The 27,162-nt window shown below is 40.0% G+C and overlaps 1 protein-coding gene across 1 annotated transcript in view; it reads left to right on the top strand.

Moving 5' to 3' along the window:
- CD109 (CD109 molecule) overlaps positions 1–27,162 on the top strand; it is a 113,073-nt gene that overhangs the window by 66,619 nt on the left and 19,292 nt on the right. Inside the window, exons 16-23 of the mRNA XM_065888660.1 lie at positions 7,024–7,098; positions 7,668–7,725; positions 10,401–10,530; positions 11,435–11,552; positions 13,266–13,379; positions 14,899–15,117; positions 15,858–16,002; positions 18,890–19,066. Of these exons, the coding sequence (XP_065744732.1) occupies positions 7,024–7,098; positions 7,668–7,725; positions 10,401–10,530; positions 11,435–11,552; positions 13,266–13,379; positions 14,899–15,117; positions 15,858–16,002; positions 18,890–19,066 (1,036 nt within the window). The remainder of the gene's footprint in view (positions 1–7,023; positions 7,099–7,667; positions 7,726–10,400; positions 10,531–11,434; positions 11,553–13,265; positions 13,380–14,898; positions 15,118–15,857; positions 16,003–18,889; positions 19,067–27,162) is intronic.

The following is a 27,162-nucleotide window of genomic DNA, read 5'->3' as shown; positions in this document are numbered from 1 at the left end:
TACAGCTGTGTTTCCTTATTAATTTTCTGTCTGGATGATCTGTCCATTGGTGTAAGTGAGGTGTTAAAATCCCCCAGTATTACTATGTTACTGTTGATTTCCTCTTTTATAGCTGTTAGCATTTGCCTTATGTATTGAGGTGCTCCTATGTTGGGTGTATATATATTTATAATTGTTATATCTTCTTCTTGGATTGATCCCTTGATCATTATGTAGTGTCCTTCCTTGTCTCTTGTAACATTCTTTATTTTAAAGTCTATTTTGTCTGGTATGAGTATTGGTACTGCAGCTTTCTTGTGATTTCCATTTGCATGGAATATCTTTTTCCATCCCCTCACTTTCAGTCTGTATTTGTCCCTAGGTTTGAAGTGGGTCTCTTGTAGACAGCATATATAAGGGTCTTGCTTTTGTATCCATTTAGGAGCCTGTGTCTTTTGGTTGGAACATGTAATCCATTCACATTTAAGGTAATTATTGATATGTATGTTCCTATTACCATTTTCTTAATTGTTTTGGGTTTGTTTTTGTAGGTCCTTTTCTTCCCTTGTGTTTCCCACTTAGAGAAGTTCCTTTAGCATTTGTTGTTCCTTTAGCATTTTTTGAGCTGGTTTGGTGGTGCTGAATTCTCTTAGCTTTTGCTTGTCTATAAAGCTTTTGATTTCTCTGTTGGATCTGAATGCGATCTTTGCTGGGTAGAGTAGTCTTGGTTGTAGGTTCTTCCCTTTCATCACTTTAAATATATCATGCCACGCCCTTCTGGCTTGTAGAGTTTCTGTTGAGAAGTCAGCTGTTAACCTTATGGGAGTTCTCTTGTATGTTGTCATTTTTCCCTTGTTGCTTTTAATAACTTTTCTTTGTCTTTGATTTTTGTCAGTTTGATTACCCTGTGTCTTGGCATGTTTCTTCTTGGGTTTACCCTGCCTGGGACTCTCTGTGCTTCCTGGACTTGGGTGGCTATTTCCTTTCCCATGTTAGGGAAGTTTTTGACTATAATCTCTTCAGATATTTTCCTGGGTCCTTTCTCTCTCTATTCTCCTTCTGGGACCCATATAATGCAAATGTTGGTGCGTCTAATGTTGTCTCTTAGTCTGTCTTCATTTCTTTTCATTCTTTTTCTTTATTCTGTTCTGCCCCAGTGATTTCCACCATTCTGTCTTCCAGGTCACTTATCCGTTCTTCTGCCGCAGTTATTCTGCTTGATTCCTTCTAGTGCATTTTTCAATTCAGTTATTGTATTGTTCATCTCTGTTTGTTTGTTCTTTAATTCTTCTAGGTGTTTGTTCTTTAATTCTTCTCGGTCTTTGTTAAACATTTCTTGCATCTTCTCAGTTTTTGCCTCCATTCTTTTTCTGAGATCCTGGATCATCTTCACTATCATTATTCTGAATTCTTTCTGGAAGGTTGCCTATCTCCACTTCATTTAGTTGTTTTTCTGGGGTTTTATCTTGTTCCTTCATCTGGTACCCTGTCCTCTTTCTTTTCATTTTGTTTGTCTTTCTGTGAATATCGTTTTCATTCCACAGGCTGCAGGACTGTAGTTCCTCCTGACAGGCTACAAGATTGTAGTTATTCTTGCTTCTGCTGTCTGGTGGATGAGGCTATCTAAGAGGGTTGTGCAGGCTTCCTGATGGGAGCATCTGGTGGTAGCTAGAGCTTGGTGTTGCTCTGTTGGGCAGAGCTCAATAAAACTTTAACCTGCTTGTCTGCTGAGGGGTGGGGCTGAGTTTCCTCACCATTGGTTGTTTGGTCTGGGTGACCCAGCACTGGAGGCTACAGGCTCTTTGGTGGGGTTAATGGTGGACTCTGGGAGGACTCTTGCCAAGGAGTACTTCCCAGAACTTCTGCTGCCAGTGTCCTTGTCCCAGCGGTGAGCCACAGCCATCCCCCGCCTTTGCAGGAGACCCTCCAACATTTGCAGGTAGGTCTCATTCAGTCTCCTATGGGGTCACTGTTCCTTCCCCCTGGGTCCTGATGTGCACACTACTTTGTGTGTGCCCTCCAAGAATGGAGTCTCTGTTTCCCCCAGTCCTGTTGAATTCCTGCAATCAAATCCCGCTAGCCTTCAAAGTCTGACTCTCTGGGAATTCCTCCTCCCATTGCTGGATCCCCAGGTTGCGAAGCCCAATATGTGGCTCAGAACCTTCACTCCAGTGGGTGGACTTCTGTGATATAACTGTTCTCCAGTCTGTGAGTCACCCACCCAGCAGTTATGGGGTTTGATTTTATTGTGATTGTGCCCCTCCTACCCTCTCATTGTGGCTTCTCCTTTGTCTTTGGATGTGGGGTATCTTTCTTGGTGAGTTCCAGTGTCTTCCTGTCAATGATTGTTCAGCAGTTAGTTGTGATTCTGGTGCTCTCACAAGAGGGGGTGAGCGCACGTCTTTCTACTCTGCCATTTTTAACCAATCTCTGTAAGTTCTTTATATGTACTTGTCAGTGAAATCTAGACTGTATATCCCACATCCACTGATTGATTAACTACAGTGATTAATAACAAGTCAGAAAGAAAGATATATATGTATAGGCTAATTTGGTCATCTTGTTGTAAAATCAATCCATTTGAGAAAAATTATACATTTTTCTTCAGTCTATGCAGCAAACTTTTCTCATTCCTTTTTTAAAAAAACTCCTTTAAAACCAATTGGTCACTTTTTTTCTCTTGCCTTCACTTAAATTCACATTATATTCTAAAAAGTCTGTAGCATTTTGCATTTGATTTAAGTGAATGTAGCATCCTTCATTTTACAGCTTGCTAAATATCTTAATAAATATATTATTTCATTTTTCCTTCCATATATATGTGTACACACACAAATACACACACACACACACGCTCTCTTTGTCTCTGTCTCTATATCTCGCTGTACGTTTACATTAAATTTTGTCAGCTATTAAGATTGCTATCCCAGATTTCTTTTGATTCAAATATACTTGGCTGGTATATTTTTCCATCTTTTTATTTTCAACCTTTTGTAAGTTTTTGTTTTACCTATATCTTGTAGATAGCATATTATTATATTTTGCTTTTGTTTTTTTAAATCTAATCTGATAGTGTCTTTTAATAAGCTTATTTAACCCACTTACAAATTAGTCCTTGCTCTAATTAAGACTTATTTCTGCTTTTTTATTTCATATTTTAAAATTTAGACGACTTCCTTTTTGTTTCTTTTTATTCTTTCTGTGGTTTTGGAAGTTACACATTCTAGTTTTATTTCCATGATAGATGCCCTTAACTCATGAATTGTGCTTATATTTATTTATCCTTATTGATTTCTTAAGATTATCAATATTTGTATCTTCATCTGAGAAGGCAAGCATTTTAGTGTGCTCTCATATTCTTATGCATTCTTTTTGTGTCTCCCTGACTGCACCTCCTTCCCCAACCCTGGCCAGGTCATGTTGCTGTTGTACAGAATTTTTGCCCTTTCAATATATACTCTCCCTTCATTTTTTTTTTTTTTTTTTTGCTGTACACAGGCCTCTCACTGTTGTGGCCTCTCCCGTTGTGGAGCACAGGCTCCGGACACGCAGGCTCAGTGGCCATGGCTCACGGGCCCAGCCGCTCCGCGGCATGTGGGATCCTCCCGGACTGGGGCACGAACCTGTGTTCCCCGCATTGGCAGGCGGACTCCCAACCACTGTGCCACCAGGGAAGCCCCTCTCTTAGCTTTTTGTTTTATGTTTTTTGTCTCTTTTGTCTTTTATTTATTTCTTTGGGAGAGTTCCTCAATTGACTCTTTCTGCTCACTGATTATTCATCAGCTGTATCTGATGAATAATCAGATATCATTGATTTGATGGATATCCTACTTTTATATCAGCTGTTATACTTTTAATGTGTATTATTTTCATTTGGTTCTTATATTTTTTCTTGTTTTATATTGCTAATATTTTATCTTACCTATATTTACTATGTTTATTTTAAAGTCTTGAGCTGACTTTTCAGTATTCTGCTTCATACGTTGTATGTTGTCCAGCTGGATGTCTTTTACGGAAATTATACTCATTGGATGGCTAGTTGATTTGGCTGCTACTCTGATAATGTCTGTTGGGGAAGGCTGAACACCAGGTTCCAATCTGTGTATGTCTTGTGAATTTAAAGAGAGGCGAGAGGTTGAACTTCAGGGACTTGAGAACTACTCTTGATCCTCCCAGTGTGCTGTCCCCTTCCACTCAGCGGTTCACTTTTAAGCTCTTAGGGAAAAGCAGCCCAGGAAGCCGTGGTCTCCTGAGGTGATGACCCCAGCTCTGAGGGTTTGGAGGAGTAGAGGAGGAAGAGTGAGTGCTTGAAGGCCAGAGGTCTGTTCACGTTTCCTCACCCTCTCACACCAGAAGGGCAGAGGTGCTCACCTGGTATTATCCTGGCCACACTGCCTGCCTGCTGGCTGCTGGTTTTGGCAGTGAAATTGCAAGGAATGATTGTCCTGAGGCTACCTTCTGAAGAGAAGCACGAGCAGAATTTAAAAACCTCCCTCCAACCGTCATCTGACTGCTATTTGTAGCAGCTTTCTGCCATCTGCTTCCTCCAGCACTCCAAATCGAGATACCCTTCCCTCTCCTGTGGGCTTTCTTGTTCTACTCATCCAAGTTTCTTGCTTGCTTTTATTGTTTCTCCAGAGTTGGCTCTGGAGGAGGGAGTCAAGAGCCTATGATAATAGACTGTTTTGGTTTCTTTCATTCTTGTTAAATTTATAGGTGATACCCAGAGACTCTTGAATGCCTTGGAATAATTTAAGTGTCCTAGATCTTCCAGGACTAATTTTCAGATACCAGACTTCTCTTGCTGCAGCTTTGACAGTGCCTTTTACTGAGCCAGTGAGAAAAGGAGGACTCCTTTATGCAAGAGATGCTTCTTCCTAGATAATTCCATAGATTTGCACCTGAATGTCAGCAGAAGGACATCTTGCACATATTGGTGTTCTGTGGCAGAGTTGGAGTTATGGAACGAAAACCTTTTCTCTCCATCCTATCTGGCTCTGGCTCTGTTGTCTATAGTTGAGCTAACTATATTGGCTAGCTTGTTGAGATATTATGAAATTTTCTGTTTTCTCATTCCGTTATTTTCTCCTTGGTACTTGTTCTAGCACCATGTTTACTTAACATGGATGTAGCAGTGGTATTGTTAGTATAGCAGAAGCAGTGGTTTGGGTGTTTAATTTTAAACTTGGTGTGTTTTTAAACTTAACTTAGAACCTTTAGTAATTTTCCCCCATCTTTGTCTTAGTCTGTCAGTCTTAATGCTAATGTAAATAAGGGAAATGTATCAAAATAGTTACCAAAAAGCGTATAATATCTTAACTTTTTTTTACCGTAGTAAAATATATATAACATAAAATTTGCCTCTTTAACCATTTTCAGAAGTACAGTTCAGTGGCATTAATTACATTCATAATATTGTACAACCATCATAACTGTCTATTTCCAAAACTTTCATCACTCTAAACAGAGACTCTGTGACCATGAAGCAATAACTTTCCATTACCCGCTTCCATTAGCAACCCTGGTAACTGCTAATCTACTTCTGATTTTCTGAATTTGCTTATTCTAGATATTTCATATAAGTGGAATCATACAATATTTGTCCTTTTGTGTTTGCCTTATTTCACTGAGCACAATGTTTTCAAGGTGCATCCATGTTGTAGCATGTATCAGAACTTTATTTCTTCTTATGGCTGAATAATATTCCATTGTGTATATATGCCACATTTTGTTTGTTTATTCTTCTATTGATGATACTTAGGTTGCTTCTACCTTTTGGCTATTGTAACTAATGCTGCAATGAACACTGGTGTACAGATATCTCTTTGAGTCCCTGTTTTCAGTTCTTTTGGGTATATATGTAGGATTGGAATTGCTGGGTCATATTCTTATTCTGTGTTTATATGTACCAATTTTACTCACTCTTTTAGCCTATTTTACTCACTCTTGCTAGCAATGAGTACTGTTCTTAAAAAGTAGCATTGCTAATCAGATACATGCAAATATCTCGTTATTGAAGAGCTATCTCATTGATGTAATTTGCATCACTTTGATTATCTATAAGGTTGAATATTTTTCTGCTTATTCATAATTTGCGTTTCCTCTTTTGTGAGTTGTCTCTTTGTGTTATTTTAAAGAATTTAGTTAACTGACTTTTTAAAAAAAATTTTATTTATTTATTTTTGGCTGCATTGGGTCTTCATTGCTGTGTGCGGGCTTTCTCTAGTTGCAGCGAGCGGGGGCTACTTTTCGTTGTGGTGCGTGGACTTCTCATTGCGGTGGCTTCTCTTGTGGCGGAGCACGGGCTCTAGGTGCGCGGGCTTCAGTAGTTGTGGCACGCCGGCTCAGTAGTTGTGGCTCGTGGACTTTAGAATGCAGGCTCAGTAGCTGTGGCACACTGGCTTAGGTGCTCCATGGCATGTGGGATCTTCCTGGACCAAGGCTCGAACCTGTGTCCCCTGCATTGGTAGGTGGATTCTTAACCACTGTGCCACTAGGGAAGTCCCTAACTGACATTTTTTTAGAACTTATGTTAGCTATCAAATTGAACCCATTTATCTTTGTCAAAAGTATGAGTCATGGCTTAGGTGCTCCATGGCATGTGGGATCTTCCTGGACCAAGGCTCGAACCTGTGTCCCCTGCATTGGTAGGTGGATTCTTAACCACTGTGCCACTAGGGAAGTCCCTAACTGACATTTTTTTAGAACTTATGTTAGCTATCAAATTGAACCCATTTATCTTTGTCAAAAGTATGAGTCATTTTTAATGCTGATCTCTATGTGTTGGTCTTGTCAACAAGCCCACACTTCTTAGGCATTCTGGAATGCTGAACAGAATAAAAACAAGTTTAAAAAAGAAGTGTAATTTTGGCTGATTGAATTATGAACATGGCAGTTACATATTCATTATTCCTCCATTTGTGTCATTTTCAAATTTGATAAGCATATGGGCTGTCTCTTACCTAAGGTATATATCAGAACTGTTGAGAGGGCAGAACACGTTGATATGATTGCATTCATTCCGTATATTTTATCTTTCCTTAGGTGGTCCATGAACTGGAACTTTATAACACAGGATATTATTTAGGCATGTTCATGAACTCTTTTGCAGTCTTTCAGGTATGTTTAGTTTGCTATAATTTGAAAAGGTATTAATATATTTTACTGCTGCAAAGTTAATTTCAGAATTAATTATCTAAATTTGGAAATGTTAGCTTCTTATTCAATTTATTTAATTTAACCTTTTATTAAGTGTGTTATATAAGTGTAATTTGAAATGGAAAGATAGTCACCCTTCCAAGTTTTAAAAGCAAATGAATAAATTCACCATTAGACAAATAATGGAATTTGTCATTATAATTTCTTTCTTTTATATCACTTTCCTTGACCTGGAAGTGTCTCTTTTTTCATGTGAGAGAGAGAGAGAGTGTGTGTGTATGTGTGTGTGTGTGTGTGTGTGTGTGTGTGTGTGTGTATGTCTGTGTCTGGGTATGAGAGAGAGAATGTATACTCATGTATGTACCTAAACTCTCAAAAATGAGCAGGAGTTAAAAAAGAAAGGGAACTACTTTCACATGCTACACAAAAACAAATGAGCAAGGGTGAGTGAGTTAGGAGTATGGGAGTCTGACAATTTAGAGGACATTTAAACTTTTATTTTAAAAGAAAATTAAAATTATTCTTTCTAGGAGTGTGGCCTCTGGGTGTTGACAGATGCAAACCTTGTGAAGGATTTCATTGATGTTTGTAAGTGAAATCTGACAAAGTGCTTTTAAAGTAATTAAGTCTTTCATCTCAAGTGTTTATCGTTACTTATGTAAGTATGAATACTTTCTGGCTGAACATGAATATTGTAATTTTCATTTTCTGTTCTCTTATCCTACAGTGTTTGCAGTTTAATGTACTTGAAAGTACATCTGGACCATGACATGGAGTGTTTTTCACCTCCTGTCTAGATCTTTGTAATGAATGCTTTCCATTTGCTCTCTGTAATTTTTTGACATGGTTATATTTTTGGACATATTGGAAGATCTTATGCCTCCAATTTGTGTTGTAAACTGTGGTGTTATTTTGGAATCAGTTAAAAGGGGCAATGTAGTTTTGAAACATTTTTGTTCTCTAGCTTTTTATTGTTCACCTAGAAAATAGCCCAGATGTCATAAAGTGTGCTGTCGATACACACACACACATACACACGCCCGCACGCACTTGTCTCCTCAATCTGAGTTCTTTGCGGGCAGAGTCACATCTGTACATCCTAGTTCCCTGGATTGCTAAATAGAGTTGACCACCCAACTAATTAAAAGAAGTGTGCTTTTAGGAAGGAGTCGTAAAACATTTTGACTGAAGGAAATGTATAAATGAGGATGATTAATTCTAGAAGTTGTTCTCTTTTCTTTCAGGTAAAATCATACGAAATCATCTTGAAAGGCCACAGAGCTATCATAGTTTCTATCCATGAATTCCCCGTTTCTGTCACATGTTCCCACTCATTCTATTGTTAGTAATACTTATTGTAATCTTTACCTTTTCTGAGACCCTTCTACCTTCTCACTGTAACAGAAGAAGCCTGATACTCTTACTAGCATATTATCTTGCTAGAAACCTTCAAGTGATTGAATTCTTCCCTAGTCCCTTGTCCTTGCATGACACCTTTCCCATTAAACTCAACTCTGGAACACCCTGACTGTTTACCTTACCCCTGTTTCTGCACCCTGATGCCCCCAAAATAACCTTAACTTTGATATGTCACAAAGCATCACTTTTCCCTAATATGATTTGGCTGATATATGAGCTCTTGAGTTGATATGATTCCACATCTCTGTTAATGAAATTATCATCTACCCACATGTCTGCATCAGAAACCTGGAACTCATCTTTAATTCTTTCCTCTCTCTGTCAGATGTGGAACAGCAGAGTGGTTAAGAAAGGAACTTGCCGTTAAATACTTCTGACTTTGAATTCTGGCTTTGTGATCCTGAGAAAATTCATTAAGGTCCCTAAACCTCAGGTGTCTCCCTGAATTAGAGGAATAATAATATTACCTAGATTACAGGGTTGTGAGGAGGTTACATCCAAAAGGATGTAAAATGCGTAGCACGTGTTTGGCACTCACAAGTCTGCAATTACCTACTGTCTTATCCCTCAGATCCAGTTTGTTCATTATTCAGTAGATGATATTAATTGCATGCCTGACGTGTAGGAGGCAATGGAGATTCCAGCTGGGTCTAGTGGGGCAAGCCAGCACACAGAGGAGTATGCTGAGGTACAGCCTGCCCGTGGGTGCACACAGAGGCCATCCAGCTGAGAGGCAGAGCACGGTCGTTTCTCAAGGCTGTCCTTCCTCTCCTCTCGCTCAGCAGCGTGCCTCCTTGGGTGCCGCGGGAGCCCCCTGTTTCTCCTGCCTCATTCCCCCCAGCTCTAAACCACTGTTCGCACTGAGACCAGAGTTACCATTATAAAACATGGGTTAGATCGTGCTTCTAATTTGTTTCAAAACCTTCAGTAGGCCATCATTACTTAAACGATCAAGTCCAAATCCTTCAGCGCGGGATAACTGATATTTAAAAATCTGGACCCAAGCGTTTGTTCTGTTCTCATTTTATGCCACTCTTCCCTAACACACATTGTCATATTCCGGACATGCCTTGGTACTTAGCTTATTTTTTTTCTCTTGTATGAGATACTCTTTATCCGGAGGCGTAAGGAAATGGAATGTAGAAGACAGCGCAGAATGGGTTTTCTCCCCTAGCCGTACCCTGTCCACTGTGCAGAGGCTGTAAAGTCACCTGTTCTCTGCACGGTGGACACTTGGCCTGTGTGCGCTATCGCTCTTAGCATGTATTTGTCCACCTCCTCCATAGACAATGGGTGGAGCTCATCACTTTCATCTTGGTATCTTTGGTACCTTCTAGAGTATAATTTTCTTTTTACACTTCATTTTGAAATAATTTTAGGCTTATAGAAAAGTTGAAAGAATAGAGATAGGTATGTCTATACGTCAGCCTGCCTCTTTTATAAGAAAGAAGCTAATAAACTGGATGATTTTAGCGTCTTGTGGATGGTGTAGCCAAAGGCAATCAGCACTGGGGATCTAAGAAGAGGAGAGTAGCAGAATTGGAGATAACTTTAAAAATGTGATTTAGGTTATTTCTTAGCAGCTGAACTGTAGGTAGTTTTTCAGGTATTGGTTGTAGGGCCATCAAACTTTTTTTTTTTTTCTGGCTCTTTCATAGTGGCCATGTGACTAGGGTAAGTCACGTGACTTCTGTGGGTCTCAGGTGCCTCTGTAAAACGAGAAGATTGGACAAGACAAACTCTAAAGGCCCCGTCAGCTGAGAGGTGCTGTGATTCTGTGGACTGGGTTTATGAACATTGTCTACAGTGACTTTTTCCTGACAGTTGTCTGTGTTTATTTTTAGATGACCATATAGCGTTTTTGGAGGAAAATGAAGGATACTTGGTAGATTTTCATGACTTCTCTTCGGGTAGCAGTCCACGTGTCAGAAAGCATTTTCCAGAGACTTGGATTTGGCTAGACACCAGCATGGGGTAAAAGTTTATAAAGTTCTTTGCCCATATATATTTTGTGTGGCCTTAGTTTTAAGTAAGTTTTGCCCTGTTTCTGATGCTTAGGTACAAACATAGAGTGGTAAAGAACTGAATGGACCAAGAGTTTTGTTTTTAGAACGATATTTATTGTATTTAAATATAGTACTTAATAAAGCTGCATGTGAATTGTGGCAGTGAGAGTACCATCGTGGAGAAGACTGGCCTTTTGCTGATGAAGGGTGATTTTAACTTCCCTGAAGTCTTGTGGTTCTCTTTGGGGAAAGATTGCTGAGAATCCCTTTGTTGCCTTGGGATGGGAAGCGCTCATGGTTATTCCCCCTGCCTTGTGGCTCCTCATAAAACATCCCCGTGAGCCACAGGAAGTAGGGGTGTGGATGCTGAAAGGGATTCAGCTTAGCTGACAAACTCTGTGCTACCTGGCGTGATGACTGAACGGTAAATCATGAAATCTACACATATCGTGAGTCAACTATTTACAGAAACTCGAAATAAGTCAAACCTCAAAAAACAAATAACAGCGTAGACTAGGATAAAGAGGGGAACTTTTACGCATATCGAGAGAAACAAATTGGAGTTAAGTTTGAAAAAGTATATTTATTATCTATACAAAATTTATGAAAAATGATATTTATTCTGAAGATATAGACATTGTAGAAAGATTTTATTGGAATACGGATCAGTCTGCAGTGTTATGACCTTATTATGACCTATTCCTTGAGAACTTGGGGTGTACTGTTTTAGGCTTAAACCTTTAAAAAAATTTAGATATGTAAATGATTTGGAAAATTAAAATTCTTCCTAACCATGGTTTTAGGTTATGTTGGCCAGTTTTGAAATGTGTCAGTTCTCGGTTTTGTGACTTTTATGTTTATCTTGGCTTCAGTTCCAGGACTTACCAAGAATTCGAAGTTACTGTACCTGATTCTATCACTTCTTGGGTTGCAACTGCTTTTGTGATCTCTGAGGATTTAGGTCTCGGACTAACAACTGCTCCAGTGGAGGTAGTGTATTAAAGGGCTGCTGATAAATGGTACAGTGCCACGAAGCGAAGAAAGTGTCGGCTCCTCGATGGATTTAAAACAAGTGATTGCTGATGATGTAGATCACAGTTTAGAGATTCCTTGGCGTTTCCTTCTTGTTTTTCATCTGTTTTACACTTTAGAATGTGAGCTGTATTAAACTGCTAAACATGCTAGCTCTGTATTAAGATTTGGATACAAAGTTTATTATGGACTGAGTCCAACCCCTTCCAGAGGCCAAGAAGAGAGAGAATATTTCCGTGCATCCCTCTTTAAGGACAAGCAGAACTTCTCAAAATGTCCCCTAGCAAACATTTCTTCACATCTCTTCGGTCAAATTACATCTCATGTCGCTTCCTAAACCCGTCACTGACAAGGGGAATGTAATGACCATGACTGGTCTTAGATCAGTAGCTTTTACCTCTGTCATACCTGAAGCCAGCTTTTTATAACAGCTATGCTTTTCGTCCCTCTACCATCTATGCAAAATGAAATGCATGGAAAATATAATATACCTGCACACTCAATTTTTAAAAAATCAATAAGATGCCCTAAGTGAAATAGTGAGGAGAAATAAAAGGAAAGTAATGTATAATAAAATAATATACTTTTCAGTATGTAAGTGACCGGGCCTAGTTGCACTAGAAGGCATAGTAACATATGTGAATATTTACACTGTGCATAGAATCACCCTCTGTGTAACAGTTGTACATCCAGTTTGATATACGTGTATTGTTTTCGCAACTCAGAACCTTGAGTGGCGCTGCCTGAGGTGATGTAAAGTTTTGAAATAGTGAACAAGTTTTGATAAAGTTCCAAAACAAAGTGTAGTTTCCTCTTGATTTACCAAATAGTTGTACATTGACAGGTGTTTTGGGTTTACGTATATGTTGGAATTAGTTGTAAGCCCAGGTCATTATAAGCAGGTACTTCATCTACATGAAGGAACATTCAAGAATCATGAGGGACACGGAACAATTCTTCCTTTTCTGGGACTGTCCTGAGCACGCAGACCTTCACCCACTAAGTGCCAAGAGCCCCCTATGGTGACAGTCTGACACTTCCACAGATGTCCAGATAAACCTCTAAGCAGGGATTAACTGCTGTCAGTGAGAAGCTCCGCCGATGCTATCAGAGTTGGGTGACCAATGAGGAAGCACAGGGTAGCAGGCAAACCATCGGTTAGACTTTTCACATGAGTCTAAACCAGATGCTGTTTCATTCGGCCAGTGGCTTTAGAAGAAGAATGGTAGAATCAACGTGGCAGAGTAGAGGAAGAGAGACTTAGCTGTGGCCTCAGACATGCTGGGATCCAGTTCTGGCTCCTACACTTTGCAGCCGTGTGAACTTGTACCGGTTACAGAGATGTCTGAGCTTCAGATTTCTTTTCTGTAAAATAGGATCAAAACACCTGCCTACATAGGTGTAATGACTAAATGAAATAATTTGTGTAAAGTCCCTGGTTCCTAGTAGCCATTTCATAGAATGTAGTGGGTACTGTGTTAAATAACATAAATCAGTGTGCCCCCGTTCGTTTGGGGTAGGTTGCTGTTTGCTTTCTGTTGGTAGGCAAGTGGACATTTCTATGTGAAGTTAGTCATAAGCGTCACAGGTTTTGTGAGATTTGCTTTTAATTGCGTAAAGCGTGAAGCACTTGGACTTGAATAAAATCTGTATCCATTGTGTTCTTTTCAGCTCCAGTCCTTCCAGCCGTTTTTCATTTTTTTGAATCTTCCCTACTCTGTTATCAGAGGTGAAGAATTTGCTTTGGAAGTAACCATATTCAATTATTTGAAAGATGCCACTGAGGTAATACGCTAATCATCATTTACACTTCAGGAAAAAATGAAGAAAACATGCGGGGATTGGGTTATGTAGTGTTTGGGCATCTAAGCGTTCTATACATTTCTGGGAGATTGAAAATAGCCATACTTTGCCCACAATTTCTTCTGCTTGTTAATGTCGAAGGATATAGCTAGCGTGCCCAAGCATCCTTGCCTTAATTTCTAGCACGGGTTCTCTGCTTTAGTCATGCAACTTCATCTCTGCGGCATGTCTTTCTCTTTCCTGCCCCACCCCCCTGCATTTTTCCCCTACTCTCCTCCCACATCTACAATGTGTTGCCGCTTCTCGCTGCTGTTCTGTGCCCACTGCAGGTGGCAAGAATGGATTCCTTCCAAGACCCGGTTTGAAACTAAGGTGTCTTTCCTGAGGAATCTCACCCATGCTGTTGTGCTTATCCCTGTGTTTATATTCTGTTTTCAAGGCTTTGTCTTTTGAGTCATGGCCCGGTGTCTCCTTAGCCAAGTCAGTTCCCTGTAAGGCAGGGGTAGGCCCACTGTTTGTACTGTGCCTGCAGTGGTGTTAACGAAATGATTTTTCCTCCCGGAGTAGGGAGGGATTGTAATTAACCTTATTACCTGAAAATGCCATAATCTCTTTAAGCACTATGTCTAGAGAGTAAACTGTTTCTTATTTTCTAATTTTATTGATTTATTTTTTTGCGGTACGCGGGCCTCTCATTGTTGTGGCCTCTCCCGTTGTGGAGCACAGGCTCCAGACGCGCAGGCCCAGCGGCCATGGCTCACGGGCCCAGCCGCTCCGCGGCACGTGGGATCCTCCCGGACCGGGGCAAGAACCCGTGTCCCCTGCATTGGCAGGCGGACTCCCAACCACGGCGCCACCAGGGAAGCCCATAACTTAACTGCAGTTTACTCATCTGTCAGGTAGGAAATATTTTGAGAAACAGATGAGAAAATAAATGGGAAAACAATTCATAAAATCTAAGACCCAGAGAGATGGGATTCTTGATAAGCCTGGCAACTTTGACATATTTTATGAAAGTTTACAACCGACATGTGTTTCAGGACTAGTGTCTGAGTCATACTTTTCTTGGAATAATTTTAGCAGAGGCTCTCAATGAATGTAATACCGTTTCATCCTGTTTGCCTCAGCCTTTTCTGATGGGACTAGTGTCCCAGGATGACTTAGATGAGTCAGGCTGGTGGCAGTACCATGACATGAAATAACCTTTTTGGGTACACCCTTACCACTCAGGCTTTGAAAAATGAGAGAATGTAATGTTAGTGGGAGTTTAATGTTAGAAATGGCACTGAAGAATGCCATTTCCCCACATGTCTTGAGGTAGATGGAGGAAGCGTAGGAAAGAAACTAGGTTTTTCCTGACACCCTTTCACCCTCTCCTTGGCTGAACCTTTCTGTCTTATTTTTCTCTAGTTTCAGGCCTCATAGATTTATCTGCACTTAGAGCCACATTTTACTGGGGAGCAATTTATTATACAAGACCTTTGATGGTTTTTTCTTCCAGGTTAAGGTAATCATTGAGAAAAGTGACACGTTTGATATTCTAATGGCTTCGAATGAAATAAATGTCACAGGACATCAGCAGACAGTTCTGGTTCCCAGTGAGGATGGGGCAACTGTTCTTTTCCCGGTCAGGCCAACACGTCTGGGGGAAATGCCCATCACAGTCACAGCTGTTTCACCTGCTGCTTCCGATGCTGTCACCCAGAGGATTTTAGTGAAGGTAAATACTTGAAGTCTAAATAAATAGAATGGAAATATATAATTGAAAAGGCAACAGAAGGTGGTTTTTCTCTTGGTTAAATTTGTTTTCAAGACTGACTAGGTCATCTTTTCCACCCTCCTGGTAATGCCTAATGGTTTTCTCATCTGAATGTAAAAATATATCACGTATGTTTTTAAAGGTAATTGTCAACGTCTTCTTTAAATTTATAGTACGACTCTAAGGCAAGTTACATTTACAGTCTGTGTGACATTGGGATCCTATTAAATCATGCCAAGTTGATACGTAGATTTTGAATTTTGGAATTCCTCAGTACAGGTAGAAGAGGTTTTGGTAGGTTTTTACAGAGAAGACAGTATGCACAAAAAGACAACTCAGCACAGTAGATAAGCACTTGCGTTCCGGAGTAAGACAGCTCCGGGTTTCATCCCACCTTTGTCAAGGGTGCCTTTGCACAAGGTATTTAACCTCTGTCTTTGGATAATAAAAGGACCTACCTCAGAGGGTTTCTCATCGCCTTTTCATCTTCTCCTTTATCATTTCCATTGCCATTCTATGAAATGTTTTGACTAATTTAATGAGAAAGGGAACATTTGTTAACAGATTTGGAGCGATAATCCAGACACTGTAGGTACTTACCTAACCATATACAGGCCAGATGATTGACTTATTATCTGCATATAGTTCTCTGTAAGCAGATGAGTAGGGACCATGTTAATTGTGTTCCTTTTTATCAACAGGCTGAAGGAATAGAAAAATCATATTCACAATCCATCTTATTAGACTTGACCGACAGCAAGCTACAAACTACTCTGAAAACTTTGAGTTTCTCCTTTCCTCCTCATATAGTGAGTGGTAGTGAGAGAGTTCAGATCACTGCAATTGGTAAGAACAGATTATATCACCGTCGCCACTGGTTTATTTGTATATGATACTGTATATTTTTCATTTATTTGTAGGTATATTTTCTTTTTTTAAATACTTTTTAAAGTTGAAGTATCGTTGATTTACATTGTTTCAGGTATATAGCAAAGTGATTCAGTTATACATATATTCTCTTTCAGATTCTTTTCTGAAAAAGAGTAGTTTATTACAAAATAGTTGATAGTTTATTACAAGATATTGAATATAGTTCCCTGTGCTATAAGTAGGTCCTTATTTAGGTGTATTTTCTTATTTAATCCTAATGAGAAGAAGTTGCAAGAAGTTTTTAGTTGGTGCCAACCACTGATTACGGTAGGAAGGCAAGTGAGATGTGTGTCCTGGACCAGTTCTTCTGTCTTCAAGGTGCATGTGAATCACCTGGGGAGCTTGTGTGAAGGCAGATTCTGGCTTGGTAGGCCTGGGGTGGGGCCTTGGATTCTGCATTTCTAACAAGCTCCCAGGTGATGCCGATGCTGCTGGTGTGCAGACCACTCTTTTTTTTTTCTTTTTGCGGTACGCGGGCCTCTCACTGTTGTGGCCTCTCCCGTTGCGGAGCACAGGCTCCTGATGCGCAGGCTCAGCGGCCATGGCTCACGGGCCCAGCCGCTCTGCGGCATGTGGGATCTTCCCGGACCGGGGCACGAACCCGCGTCCCCTGCATCGGCAGGCTGACTCTCAACCACTGCGCCACCAGGGAAGCCCGGAGACCACTCTTTTGAGTAGCCAGACCACACTGTCGTATGGCTGTTCTGTCTCTGTGGCTCTCGACCACTGGTGAATATCCCTTCTGTGGAGCTTTGGAAATACACAAATATCTGGGATCCACTCTCGAGCTACTCAGTCAGAATCTCTTGGGCTGTGGCTAGGGCATGTATGTTTTGAAAAGGTTCCACGAGTGCTTCTGGTAACCAGAGGTTGAGGACCACTGCCTCTAGCAGTTCCCTGTGCAGACACAAATACCCTTTACAGTTTGAAGCTACCCACTGACTAAGTCACCCTCTCCTAGTCACCTTCTGGTAACCCCAAAGTCCTTTCAACTATTAGACAGAGCTTCCACACAAATGGTTTATTTATGTGGTTGTGCTTTGCAAATAACTGAAAGAAATATTTAGATGAATGACATCTAAATATCGGGTTGGCCAAAAGGTTCGTTAGGGTTTTTCTATAAGATGTTATGAAACTTTTTGGCCAACCCAATAGTTTAGATCTTTGAGGTGTCAGGACCTAAGGCACTTTTTCAGAGGTTCTTTTAAATCTCCCCTGCAAGTGTAATGCTTTTTATTATAACCTCAAACAACCAGTTCCTCTAGAGAGGACGTTTTTTGGGAGACTTAGATATAATTCTTAAAAAGAATTAAATAAGCTTTCTATTTAGGGGAATACATTCTGCCTAAGAATCTCCCACAGTGCCAGGATGCTGGGAGATGATGTGGTACACACACACACACACACACACACACACACACACACGGAGGGAAGAAACCTTGAAGTTTAAGTGTGTACCATCGCTCCTTATGTTGGAATGAATCTGCTATTGTTGTTGAAGTGCTCTTAGGTTTAATCTTAAAGCTTGATTTAGATAATGGTTTTTCAAGTGTTTTTTTTTGTTGTTGTTGTTATACGCGGGCCTCTCACTGCTGTGGCCTCTCCCGCCACGGAGCACAGGCTCCGGACGCGCAGGCCCAGAGGCCATGGCCCATGGGCCCAGCCACTCCACGGCATGTGGGATCCTCCCGGACTGGGGCATGAACCCGTGTCCCCTGCATCGGCAGGCGGACTCCCAACCACTGTGCCACCAGGGAAGCCCCTCAGGTGTTATTTTTATATGGTATTTATATATTTAAAAAAAACCTATTTGGTAGCCCAGATGTGTGAATATTAGCTTGCTTCTTTGGATTTTGAGAGTCTAAGTTTATGTTCACTTTGAATATTAAAAACATAACCTACAGTTGTAATAAAAATAAAAAACATAACCTGCAGTGGTATTTATTTCTCTGTGTTAATATCTAAAGTTTGAGACATCATACGCTAGCATGGCTGCAGCCTACCCACCTGAAGATCTTTTTTGGATTCATTTTTTTTGGAGCAGATTTTTACTAGGTATTTGGACTTTGGTGTAAGTTTCTAAAATAAACCACATTGACGAATATTCTTCCCTATACAGTTCAACCATAGTGAAGTCAGAATTAGAACTCAGCCTTTACATTTCTAAATTCTTACTTATTTTCTTGAGTTATGGTGTTAGACTGTGGTTAGAGGAATGTGGGTAAGCGTGTGTTTTGTTTCGCTTTATATTACTAACTTTGAAGAATATTTTTAACCCTTTTGATCCTGAGATTTATTGAAACGCTTATACTTGTTAGTTCTACTTTGTTGTTGATAAATAGAGCACATTGAAAAATACCACAACCCTGCCCTGAAAAGCATCACTTCTCAAGAATTTGTAGTGTATTAGTAAGGAAATCAAAATAAAGTTCTATTTCTGTGAAGAATATTAATAATAAAACATTTCTTTCCCATGTAAGAACGATGGTTTCCTAATGCAATTCCTGACATTTTTGTTCCGAAATTTTATTTTAAACTTGGTTTTTGCTTATCTGTACTGTATCTTTGAGCTAAGAGTCTCCTAATTTGTCACATAATCTACAAGTTCAGTACCACTGTATTGTCGTTTATTTGACCAGTCTTCCTAAAAGCTTGATGTAAAGTTTCTATAAATACTATGTTCCACACAGTGGAATAGTAATATTGCTTCAAATGCTTTCTGCTCTCAGTGGACACCTCTCTGCCACCAGGAGGTACAGTTACCGAGGATTTGCTGAATGTAATGAACATCTTGTGCTTTCAGGAGATATTCTTGGTTCTTCCATCAGTGGCTTAGCCTCACTCATTCGAATGCCTTATGGCTGTGGTGAACAGAACATGATAAATTTTGCTCCAAACATTTACGTTTTGGATTACCTGACTAAAAAGAAACAACTGACTGAGAATTTAAAAGAAAAAGCCCTCTCATTTATGAGGCAAGGTAAGCATTTTAGAAACATACTTTTATGTGTAAAAATACATTTATTCTTTACTTTTTTTTTTTTTCTAGACCGTATTTCAGCATAGACAGCTTTTGCCTTTGCTCTGTGATTGTGGCACTAGATGGTGTGGCATGTGCTAGAAGTGTGAGCCGTGGGACGTCGTCGCCACTCGTCCTCAGCTCAGGGCTCACTGATTGCTGCTAAGATGTTTGTTAAGGATTTTGTTCCTGGAGGGGTTTGTATTTTCATAAGGGATTGGAAATTTAAAGCCACTTAAAGATCTGAAGGAATGAGTATTCATTCCACATTTCTAGCGCATCTCTTAGGGCCAGGGTCACTTCCAGTGCTGAGGAAGCAGGAAGTCAGGCCTTTCCTCCCAGAGAAGTCCCTGTTCAGTGGAGAAAGTCCACTGGTAAACACACGAGGCTTCCTGTGGTGGGGACCTTCTCAGCGCCTTTAACATTTCAAGTAGTTGGGGGGGTTAGGAGAGAAGGGTGTGTATGGCGGCCCCTGCTGGCCACTCGGGAAACGCCACACCGGTGAGGACTCTGCCCTGGCTCCTGGAGAGGCTGATACTGTTTGCAGACGCCAGGCTCTGTGTCTACAAGTTGCTAATAACAACAGATAACATCGGTGGATGCTTACTGTGAGGCAGGCAGTGTTCTAAGCACCTTCCATAATATCTCACTTACTGGTCGCAATCGGTATATGCTTATCATCCTCCTATTTTTACAGAGGAAGCAACTCAGGCACAGAAAAGGTACCTAACTTGCTAGGGTCACGTAGCAAGTGATGGCAGAGCTAGGATTTGAACTCACTCTCTGGCCCCAGAGTCCATGCTCTATTTGTGTCCATACTTAGGAGAAAATGGACCGTTGTGAGGCATTTTTAATAATAATAATAATGTAGACTTGATTTCCTCGGATATTCCAAAAGCCAGCCACCCAAAGTCACAGTTTGGAAGCTTTGTGCTTCCATTAGGGGACCTCTAGCAAGATCTCTGTGTGGCTGAGTTTACCATTCTGCACAGTCTGGGGTACCTGCTCTCCATCAAACTGGTAAAGATTCGAACGGTTCAGGCAATACGATAGGAAAATGCTTGTTCAGTATAATCTACAAATTGAATCAACACTTTCCACCCTAACTTTTAATTTTGTTTTATTTATTTATTTTTACAATGAATGGGTTAAATGCCAATAGAGGCAAGCTGTTAGTGGTTTGGCTAACTTTTCCACAGTTAAGAAGGAGAAAACTTAGTAAAGACATTATTTTAACGTGGCCTTTTTTTCTAGGTTCCCTCATTATCCTAAACTAAATTCTATGTAATAATGATAATAACTAACCCTATTTGTTGTACAAATGTTTTCATTTAATTCTCACAAAAACCCTTGGAGCTAGGTGTGCTGTTATTATTTCCCTTTTGCAGGTGAGGAGACTGAGGCACAGGGAGGCTAAATAACTTACCCATGGTTCCCCTGGTGGTCTGACTCTGTAGTCCATGCTCAGAACGCCATGAGATAGCGTTACTCTGCAACGTTCTTAGGTTGTTGGAAGCAATAGGGGAGGACGTAGGAGGAGTCGGAATTGGGCCAAGATGCTTCAGTGTGACCAAGGCGCAAGAGGTCTCAATGGGTGTTCTGATAAAATAGTAAGAGAGGACCATGGGTCCTGTAGGGAAGGAGAAACCAGACGTTAGAATCTGGGTGTCAGGTTAGACCAGAGGGAGCTGTAAGATGTTGGGTCCAAGGGGCTGAGCTGCAGTCAGTGTCCTGAGTGCCCCCTGGGCCAGGCTGGCAGACAAGGGCTGAATGCAAGTAAGGGAGCTGCGAGTCAGGACTCGCCTGCTGTGTGGGAGGCCAGCATTGGGATCAGGGCTGGGTGTGACCCGAGTTCTGCTGTGTAGGAGATAGTGGTATAGTTCCCCTCAGATTAGAGCCAGGCCCTGCAGGCCTTTATGACATCTCAGGCCCAGGTCCTTAAGTCCTCTAGGAAATTCTCAAAGATCTAGCAATCGGTACTTTCTATACTGAGCTGCCCATTAAAAATTATTCTCCTTTCTGCGTATGTTTGTGAATCAGTCATTTTTTTTTCAGTTTAGCTATTAATTTATTTAAAGAGAATGGTAAAAAATCAGATGTTTTATCATATTCGTAGAAAACATACGTTATTAATTTTTCGAGAAAAATGGTACTTATGTACTAAGATACTTCCCCTGTGATTTCCAGGTACTCATGTCTTCATGTAATGCACCTTTGCATGTCCTCTACCTGGAATGGTCTTCATGAACTGTGAACTATATTTGCTTGATAAAATCTACTGATTATTAAAGCGAATCAGTCATATTTTAAGTATGTAAATACAAGAGCTGCTTTTTCCAGGTTTGGTTATAATTAAGTTTAAGCAGTGGTACCAGGGGCTCTGTTTGGTGTGGTGTGTGCCACGCTAAAATCAGGTGAGATCTTGGCACACTGCCATATATTTAAAGAGATGAGTAAAAAATATTTTCACAGTTTAATTCAGCACCTTTTTAAGACAAGATTCTGACTTGTATTTGAAATTTAGGTTGGCTAGTTTCAGGTAGGGAGTATGTAGGACCTAGACTGGTGCTTTATAACTTGATACACATCCTTTGGGATATTTTAATCAAATAAAGTAAAATATTTTAGAAAATGCCATTGATTGCATATTTTATATGCTTTATGAACTATATTTCAGCAAGTAAATTCTGTCCATTCTATCTCTAAAAACAAGTGTGAAATTTCCCCACTCTCTCCATCCCAGGCTGATTGATCTACTCTGACTTGCCATTGCTGACCTGGCTACTCCAGCAGCTTCCTAAATAGACCCTTTGCCAATATACTCACCCTCCTTCAATATAGTCTCTGCATATTTTATAATAAAAGGGATCTTTTGATAATGTCAGAATCATCACATCACTTCCTTAAATTCTCCAGTGGGTTCCTCACCTGGGCCTGCAAAGCCCTGAGTGAATGCCAGGCCCCATCTGTCACCTCACCTGAAGCCGCCCCCTCAGGGCTCTGTCAGCCTGCGTCTGGCGTGCTCTCAGCTCCATGGCGCTGAGGGCCTTTGCACCTGTCCTGCTTGCTGGATACTCTCCCCCCAGATCTTCCCAGGGCTGGTTCCTTCTCATCATCCAGATGGTGTTTTCCTCAAAGTGGCCTTCCCTGACCTTTTAGCAGCTCTCACTTAAATTGTTCCATCGTATATTCCTCATCACACTTAACAGTGTTTAAAATGTTCTTGTTTTTCTGTTATCTGACTGTCTCCTGCCCTAGAAGGTAAGCGCCCTGACAGAGGGGACTGTGTTGAATCCCTTCTCCATGGGATCACCATATGGGCCCCTCAGTAAGCGAAGAATGGCTGAATGCACTCGTATCAATATTAAATTCTTTGGGCTTTAGGTTGATCGTCCTAATGTGGAGATCGGGTCTAGACGATCTCTCGGGTGTTTCCACGATGCATGGCTTTTTCTCTAAACACCAGAGTTTCTCCCTGGCTTTGGCACATTTTCAGGAGCTAGGAAATGTGACCTGAGGTTTCAACGTGTTACCTTTTGAGCTGGTGAAATGGCTGATGGGAATCAGTCCAATGAGCTCCTCAAAATGTATCTTTTCACATGCGGAACTCAATTATATTTCAAAGGAGTGGACAAAAACTTCTCAGCGTCATGATTTTCATTATGAAATCGGTGTCTCATTTCAGAGACTCTGTTTTTTCTTTTGCTATCACATTTGCCAAAGTTTTTTTTTTTTCTTCAAATATACTGTAATTGTTTTTATTTTTTAAGGAATTGAAGTGGCTTTGGCGCAAGTCATGATTTATATTACTTAAATGTCAGTTGTGAACAGCGCATGGTTTTCCTTAAATCATGCTTGGCCCAGGAGCCCAGTAACCTAACTTATTGTTTTTCTGGTCAAAACAATAGCTACATCATTGAATGAAGTGTCTTTCACTGTCAAAAAGAAAAATAGAACCGTAACATGGAAACTCTTTTTGACAAGGACTGGAAATCCCAGACCTGTTAATTGGAGATTTTAAACCACTTGTTTTTCTCAAATATTTAAATTGCAGTGCATGTGGCTCAGTTTTTCAAGTAAGACTCGGACCAAACTCAGCTGAAAACACATTATATTTTCTCTATTGGAATAAAAACAGGAAAAAAGTAGGTTTCAGAATTCTGATGCCGCATTTGGCCATCACGAGAATGGCTAGAGGCAATAGTGAAGATGCTGAAAAAGAAAACGTTGGTGAAGTTCTCACTTTCCATTCATGTCAGAGGGAGTAAGGAAGTTGATAACAAATACTCTTCTTTTAGTACAGAGAATATTTTTATCAGCTTTTAACCAGAGAAAGTGATTGGGCAGCCAATTTTACTTAATTTATTTGTATACAATGTTGACACTTGTGGTAAACTAAGTCAAATTATGTTTAGAATGTTAGTTTTCTATGTGTTTCTATGAGTGCTACTTGCCTCTTTATTGTGATAAATTGTAAATATTTTCCATTCATGGCTATTTCAAAGAAAATGCACCACCCACTAAGTATGTATCTTGTCCGACTCTTTATAAACAACATTTCATGAATCATTATTTTAAATTTTAGAAGTGTCTGTTAATTCTGATTATGCTGTTACTTTGTAACTCAGGAGCTATTCATGAGACTATGAACTTGAAGGCAGTACTCTAATTTCCTCATAAACTTTTGGAGAAAACCATCTTTTTGCCTATCTCGTCTATCATGATGCAGCCGAGGGTTCTCTAATGATGCATGTCTGGCTTAAGACAAGGAAGGACACCTCACGGGAGACCTACTTGGTTTGGGTTCCCTCCTGTTTTGCCCAGGGAGCAGAGCTGGAGGTTTGGATTTTCAGTTTCATCTAAACCAGCTCAGGAAATGTACTCCGTACCTGGAGACTGTGTCTGCAAGTCCCCTTCTCTGGGCTCGTTGCTCCTGGTGGAAGAACTGTGCTAATTGTTGATATTAATGGCAACTCTTGGAGGGCAGCCACCTGAAGGGTAATTTCCATAAACACTGATCTCATCTCCATGATCTCATCTCTCTGAAGGTTTCACAATAACTCATACTTGGAACTGCCATTGTTGATATGATTCAAGGCCTTGGAGGCACTTGGTCCTCACCTGAGGTTGGTCCATCTTCCCACAGAAGTACCTCCTCTAGTGATGGAGGGACCTGGAGCTTCCCTCCCCTCCCCTCCCCTCCCCTTCCCTTCCTCCTATGTCAGATTGAGTTCACACGTCAGCTCTGCTACCTGGTAGATTTACTCCTGAATTGGAAATTGAGGGAGAATGTCTTGGCCTCTTTTGCTCACTTCCTTTGTGAACATTAGAAAATTATTCTGCTTCTCTGTGATCCTTGACCAGCTCTGACAAAGGAAGAGATTATATGTTCAGTTTTCTTCAAGGTTAACTAAAACATGTTAGAGTGAACTAAGGTTGTGTTAATAGTGCCTGTCATTGAATTTTTTCCATTCTTGTTTATTTTACTTTTTGAATATGTAAAACATTAACGTGCTTCCAAAAGTCAAACTTATTCTAAACGGTGTATGCAAAGGGGTATCTTTCCCTCTCGGATCCCTTCTCCCTACCCTCTGGGGGTAACGTTCTGCGTTACTTTCTTGTTTAGCTTCTCTCTCTCTCTCTCTTTCTTTTTCTCTCTTAGCAGAAATTAACGTATGTTTTTTTATTTTCTCTTTTTCTTACACAAAGGGTAGTACACTACGTGTGCTATTTTAGACTTTGCCTTTTTCACTTAACAGTATATTCAGGAAATTGCTCTTCATCAGTTCAGAGAGAGTCCTCATTCTTTTTCACGGCTGCATGGTACTCCATTGTACACATGTACCACAGTTTATTCAACCCGTCTCCAATTTGGTGGCATTTAGGTAGTTTCCAATGTTTTTGCAGTTACAAATAACGCTGCAATCAGTAGTCTTCTGCATATATATTTTTGTGTTGTTGGAGGTATATCTTCAGATATATCCTTAGAAGTAGGATTACTGGGTCAAAAGGTATAGACGTTCTACCGCACAGGGGTTGTACCATTTGGAATTCCCTCTAGCAATGGATGAGTACTGGTTTCCTTACAGTCTCCCCAACAGGAAGAATGGTCAAGCTTTTGAATCTTTGCTAAAGTGGTGGGTAAGAAATGGTATCTCAATATGTAGTTTTCATCTGCATTTCACCTATTATGAAGTTGAACATTTCTTCCTGTCTTAAGGTCTGTCTTTCTCTCTTTGTTTTTTGTGAAATGTCTGTACTTGTCTTTTGTCCATTTTTTCTCTATAGGAGTTTTTATCTTTTCCTCTAAATTAAAAACATTCTTTATATAATCTATGTGTGAAGATATATAGTATTAATATATAAAAACATATACATAGACTTGTATAGTATTAATGTTAGGAGGATTAGCCATTTATCCATCTTATATGTTGCAAATATTTTCCTTTAATTTGTCATCTGTTTTTCAACTTTGTTTATAGTGTTTTGCCATGGAAAAGTTTGAAACAATTTTTTTGTAGTCAGTTATTTTTTCTTAAAAGTTTGGTGGTTAGAAAGTCTTTTTCTACACCTATGTTACGGAGTGATATCTGTTGTTTACTGAGAGAATGTAAAAGGTACTGTGCGAAGAACTTTTCATATATTAATCATTGAAAGAGCTCTATGAATTAGTAGGAAGCAGCAGCTTTGGAGACAGATTGACCTTGGCTAATGCCTAATTTCAGTTCCTATGAGCTGTGTGACCTTGCACATGATATATTCTAAGTTCAGGTCTCTTCATCTCTAAAAAGCAGATAGCCTCTACATCATAGAGTTGTGGAATTACCCGAGTTAATACCTGAAAAGGGCTTTGACCAGTTCCTGACACCTAGTCACAGTTGGATAAAAGTTGGCTGGTTAGTTACCATGCTGTAATATTTCAGTTTTAAACATAAAGAGTGTAACCTAACGCTCCCTTCTTCAAATTAAGAAAACTCTCTCATCACTTAAATGCTGTTTACATCTCTTTTACCATAGGTCTTAAAGATCACCGTGAAACAGTGTCTTGTTTTTTTATGCATTTTGTCTTACTGTAGCTTAAATCAGATACTCAGATCTGGCTGGGGTTTCTTGTGGAAAGGCTCAATGAGAAAAGTTTGGGACCTGGCAAGAGCAAATTCACGAATTTTAAATGACTAATACTCATATATTCTTAGTCAAATATGAATAATTAATTATAGTTATTGATGCTTCTAAAATGTGGTATTCATAAAGTAAAATGTTTTTGTTACTAGAGTTTATTGGGGATTGAATTCAACATTTCATCAGTGAGTATGTTTGCCAGGCACTACATGGCCATGCTGCTGGGTTCATTTTGTGTGCCCTCCCCTCCTGTAGTAGAATCCTGTAGTTTTCAGGAGGAATTCTTGGTTATCAGAGGATCACTGATAAAGCCTTGAGTTGGAAATGTTTCTGGCTTCTGCTTCTGCTTACTTTTTATTGATAAATTATGGCTAATATCATTTTTAGCGAGTTGGTTTGTTGGGCTTGTCTGGTGACTCTTTCAGTGTTTGGCCTATGATTTCTCAGTCACTGGACTTTGAGACCTGCATGCATTGCTTTGCAAATATGAAACATCTGCCTCTATTTGCAACCATTTATTTGCAAATATGAAACATCTGCTTTTATTAAAGCAGATCTGTGAGCCATAAGCCCTCCCCAATTTAGTTCTACACTGAGACTTCATTACCACCACCACGGTCTTTTTATTTAGTGAGAACTTAGAGTTGACGTTTGGGCGGACAGGTCAGTTTGGGGGTTTACCTCAGTTGGTCATGATCAAAAAATTCTAGAGCCACTGTGTTAGATTATTTAGCAATTTTCTCCCTTCTGCTGGTGGTCTAAGAGTAGAAAGTATTTTTACTTCTCGTTTTAGCTTTAAATTTTAATTATGATACTGTAGCTAGTATTTTTCTTAGGTAGCAAACAATTTTAGATGACTGAGCATTGAAACCATTGTAGTTTACACTACAGAGTTAAATACTCCGCTTTTTAATTTACTTGCTTTTGAATGGATA

The sequence above is a fragment of the Phocoena phocoena genome, chromosome 12 (assembly GCF_963924675.1).
Source record: "Phocoena phocoena chromosome 12, mPhoPho1.1, whole genome shotgun sequence".
NCBI lineage: Eukaryota > Metazoa > Chordata > Mammalia > Artiodactyla > Phocoenidae > Phocoena > Phocoena phocoena.
This window is presented reverse-complemented; position numbering and strand designations above follow the sequence as displayed.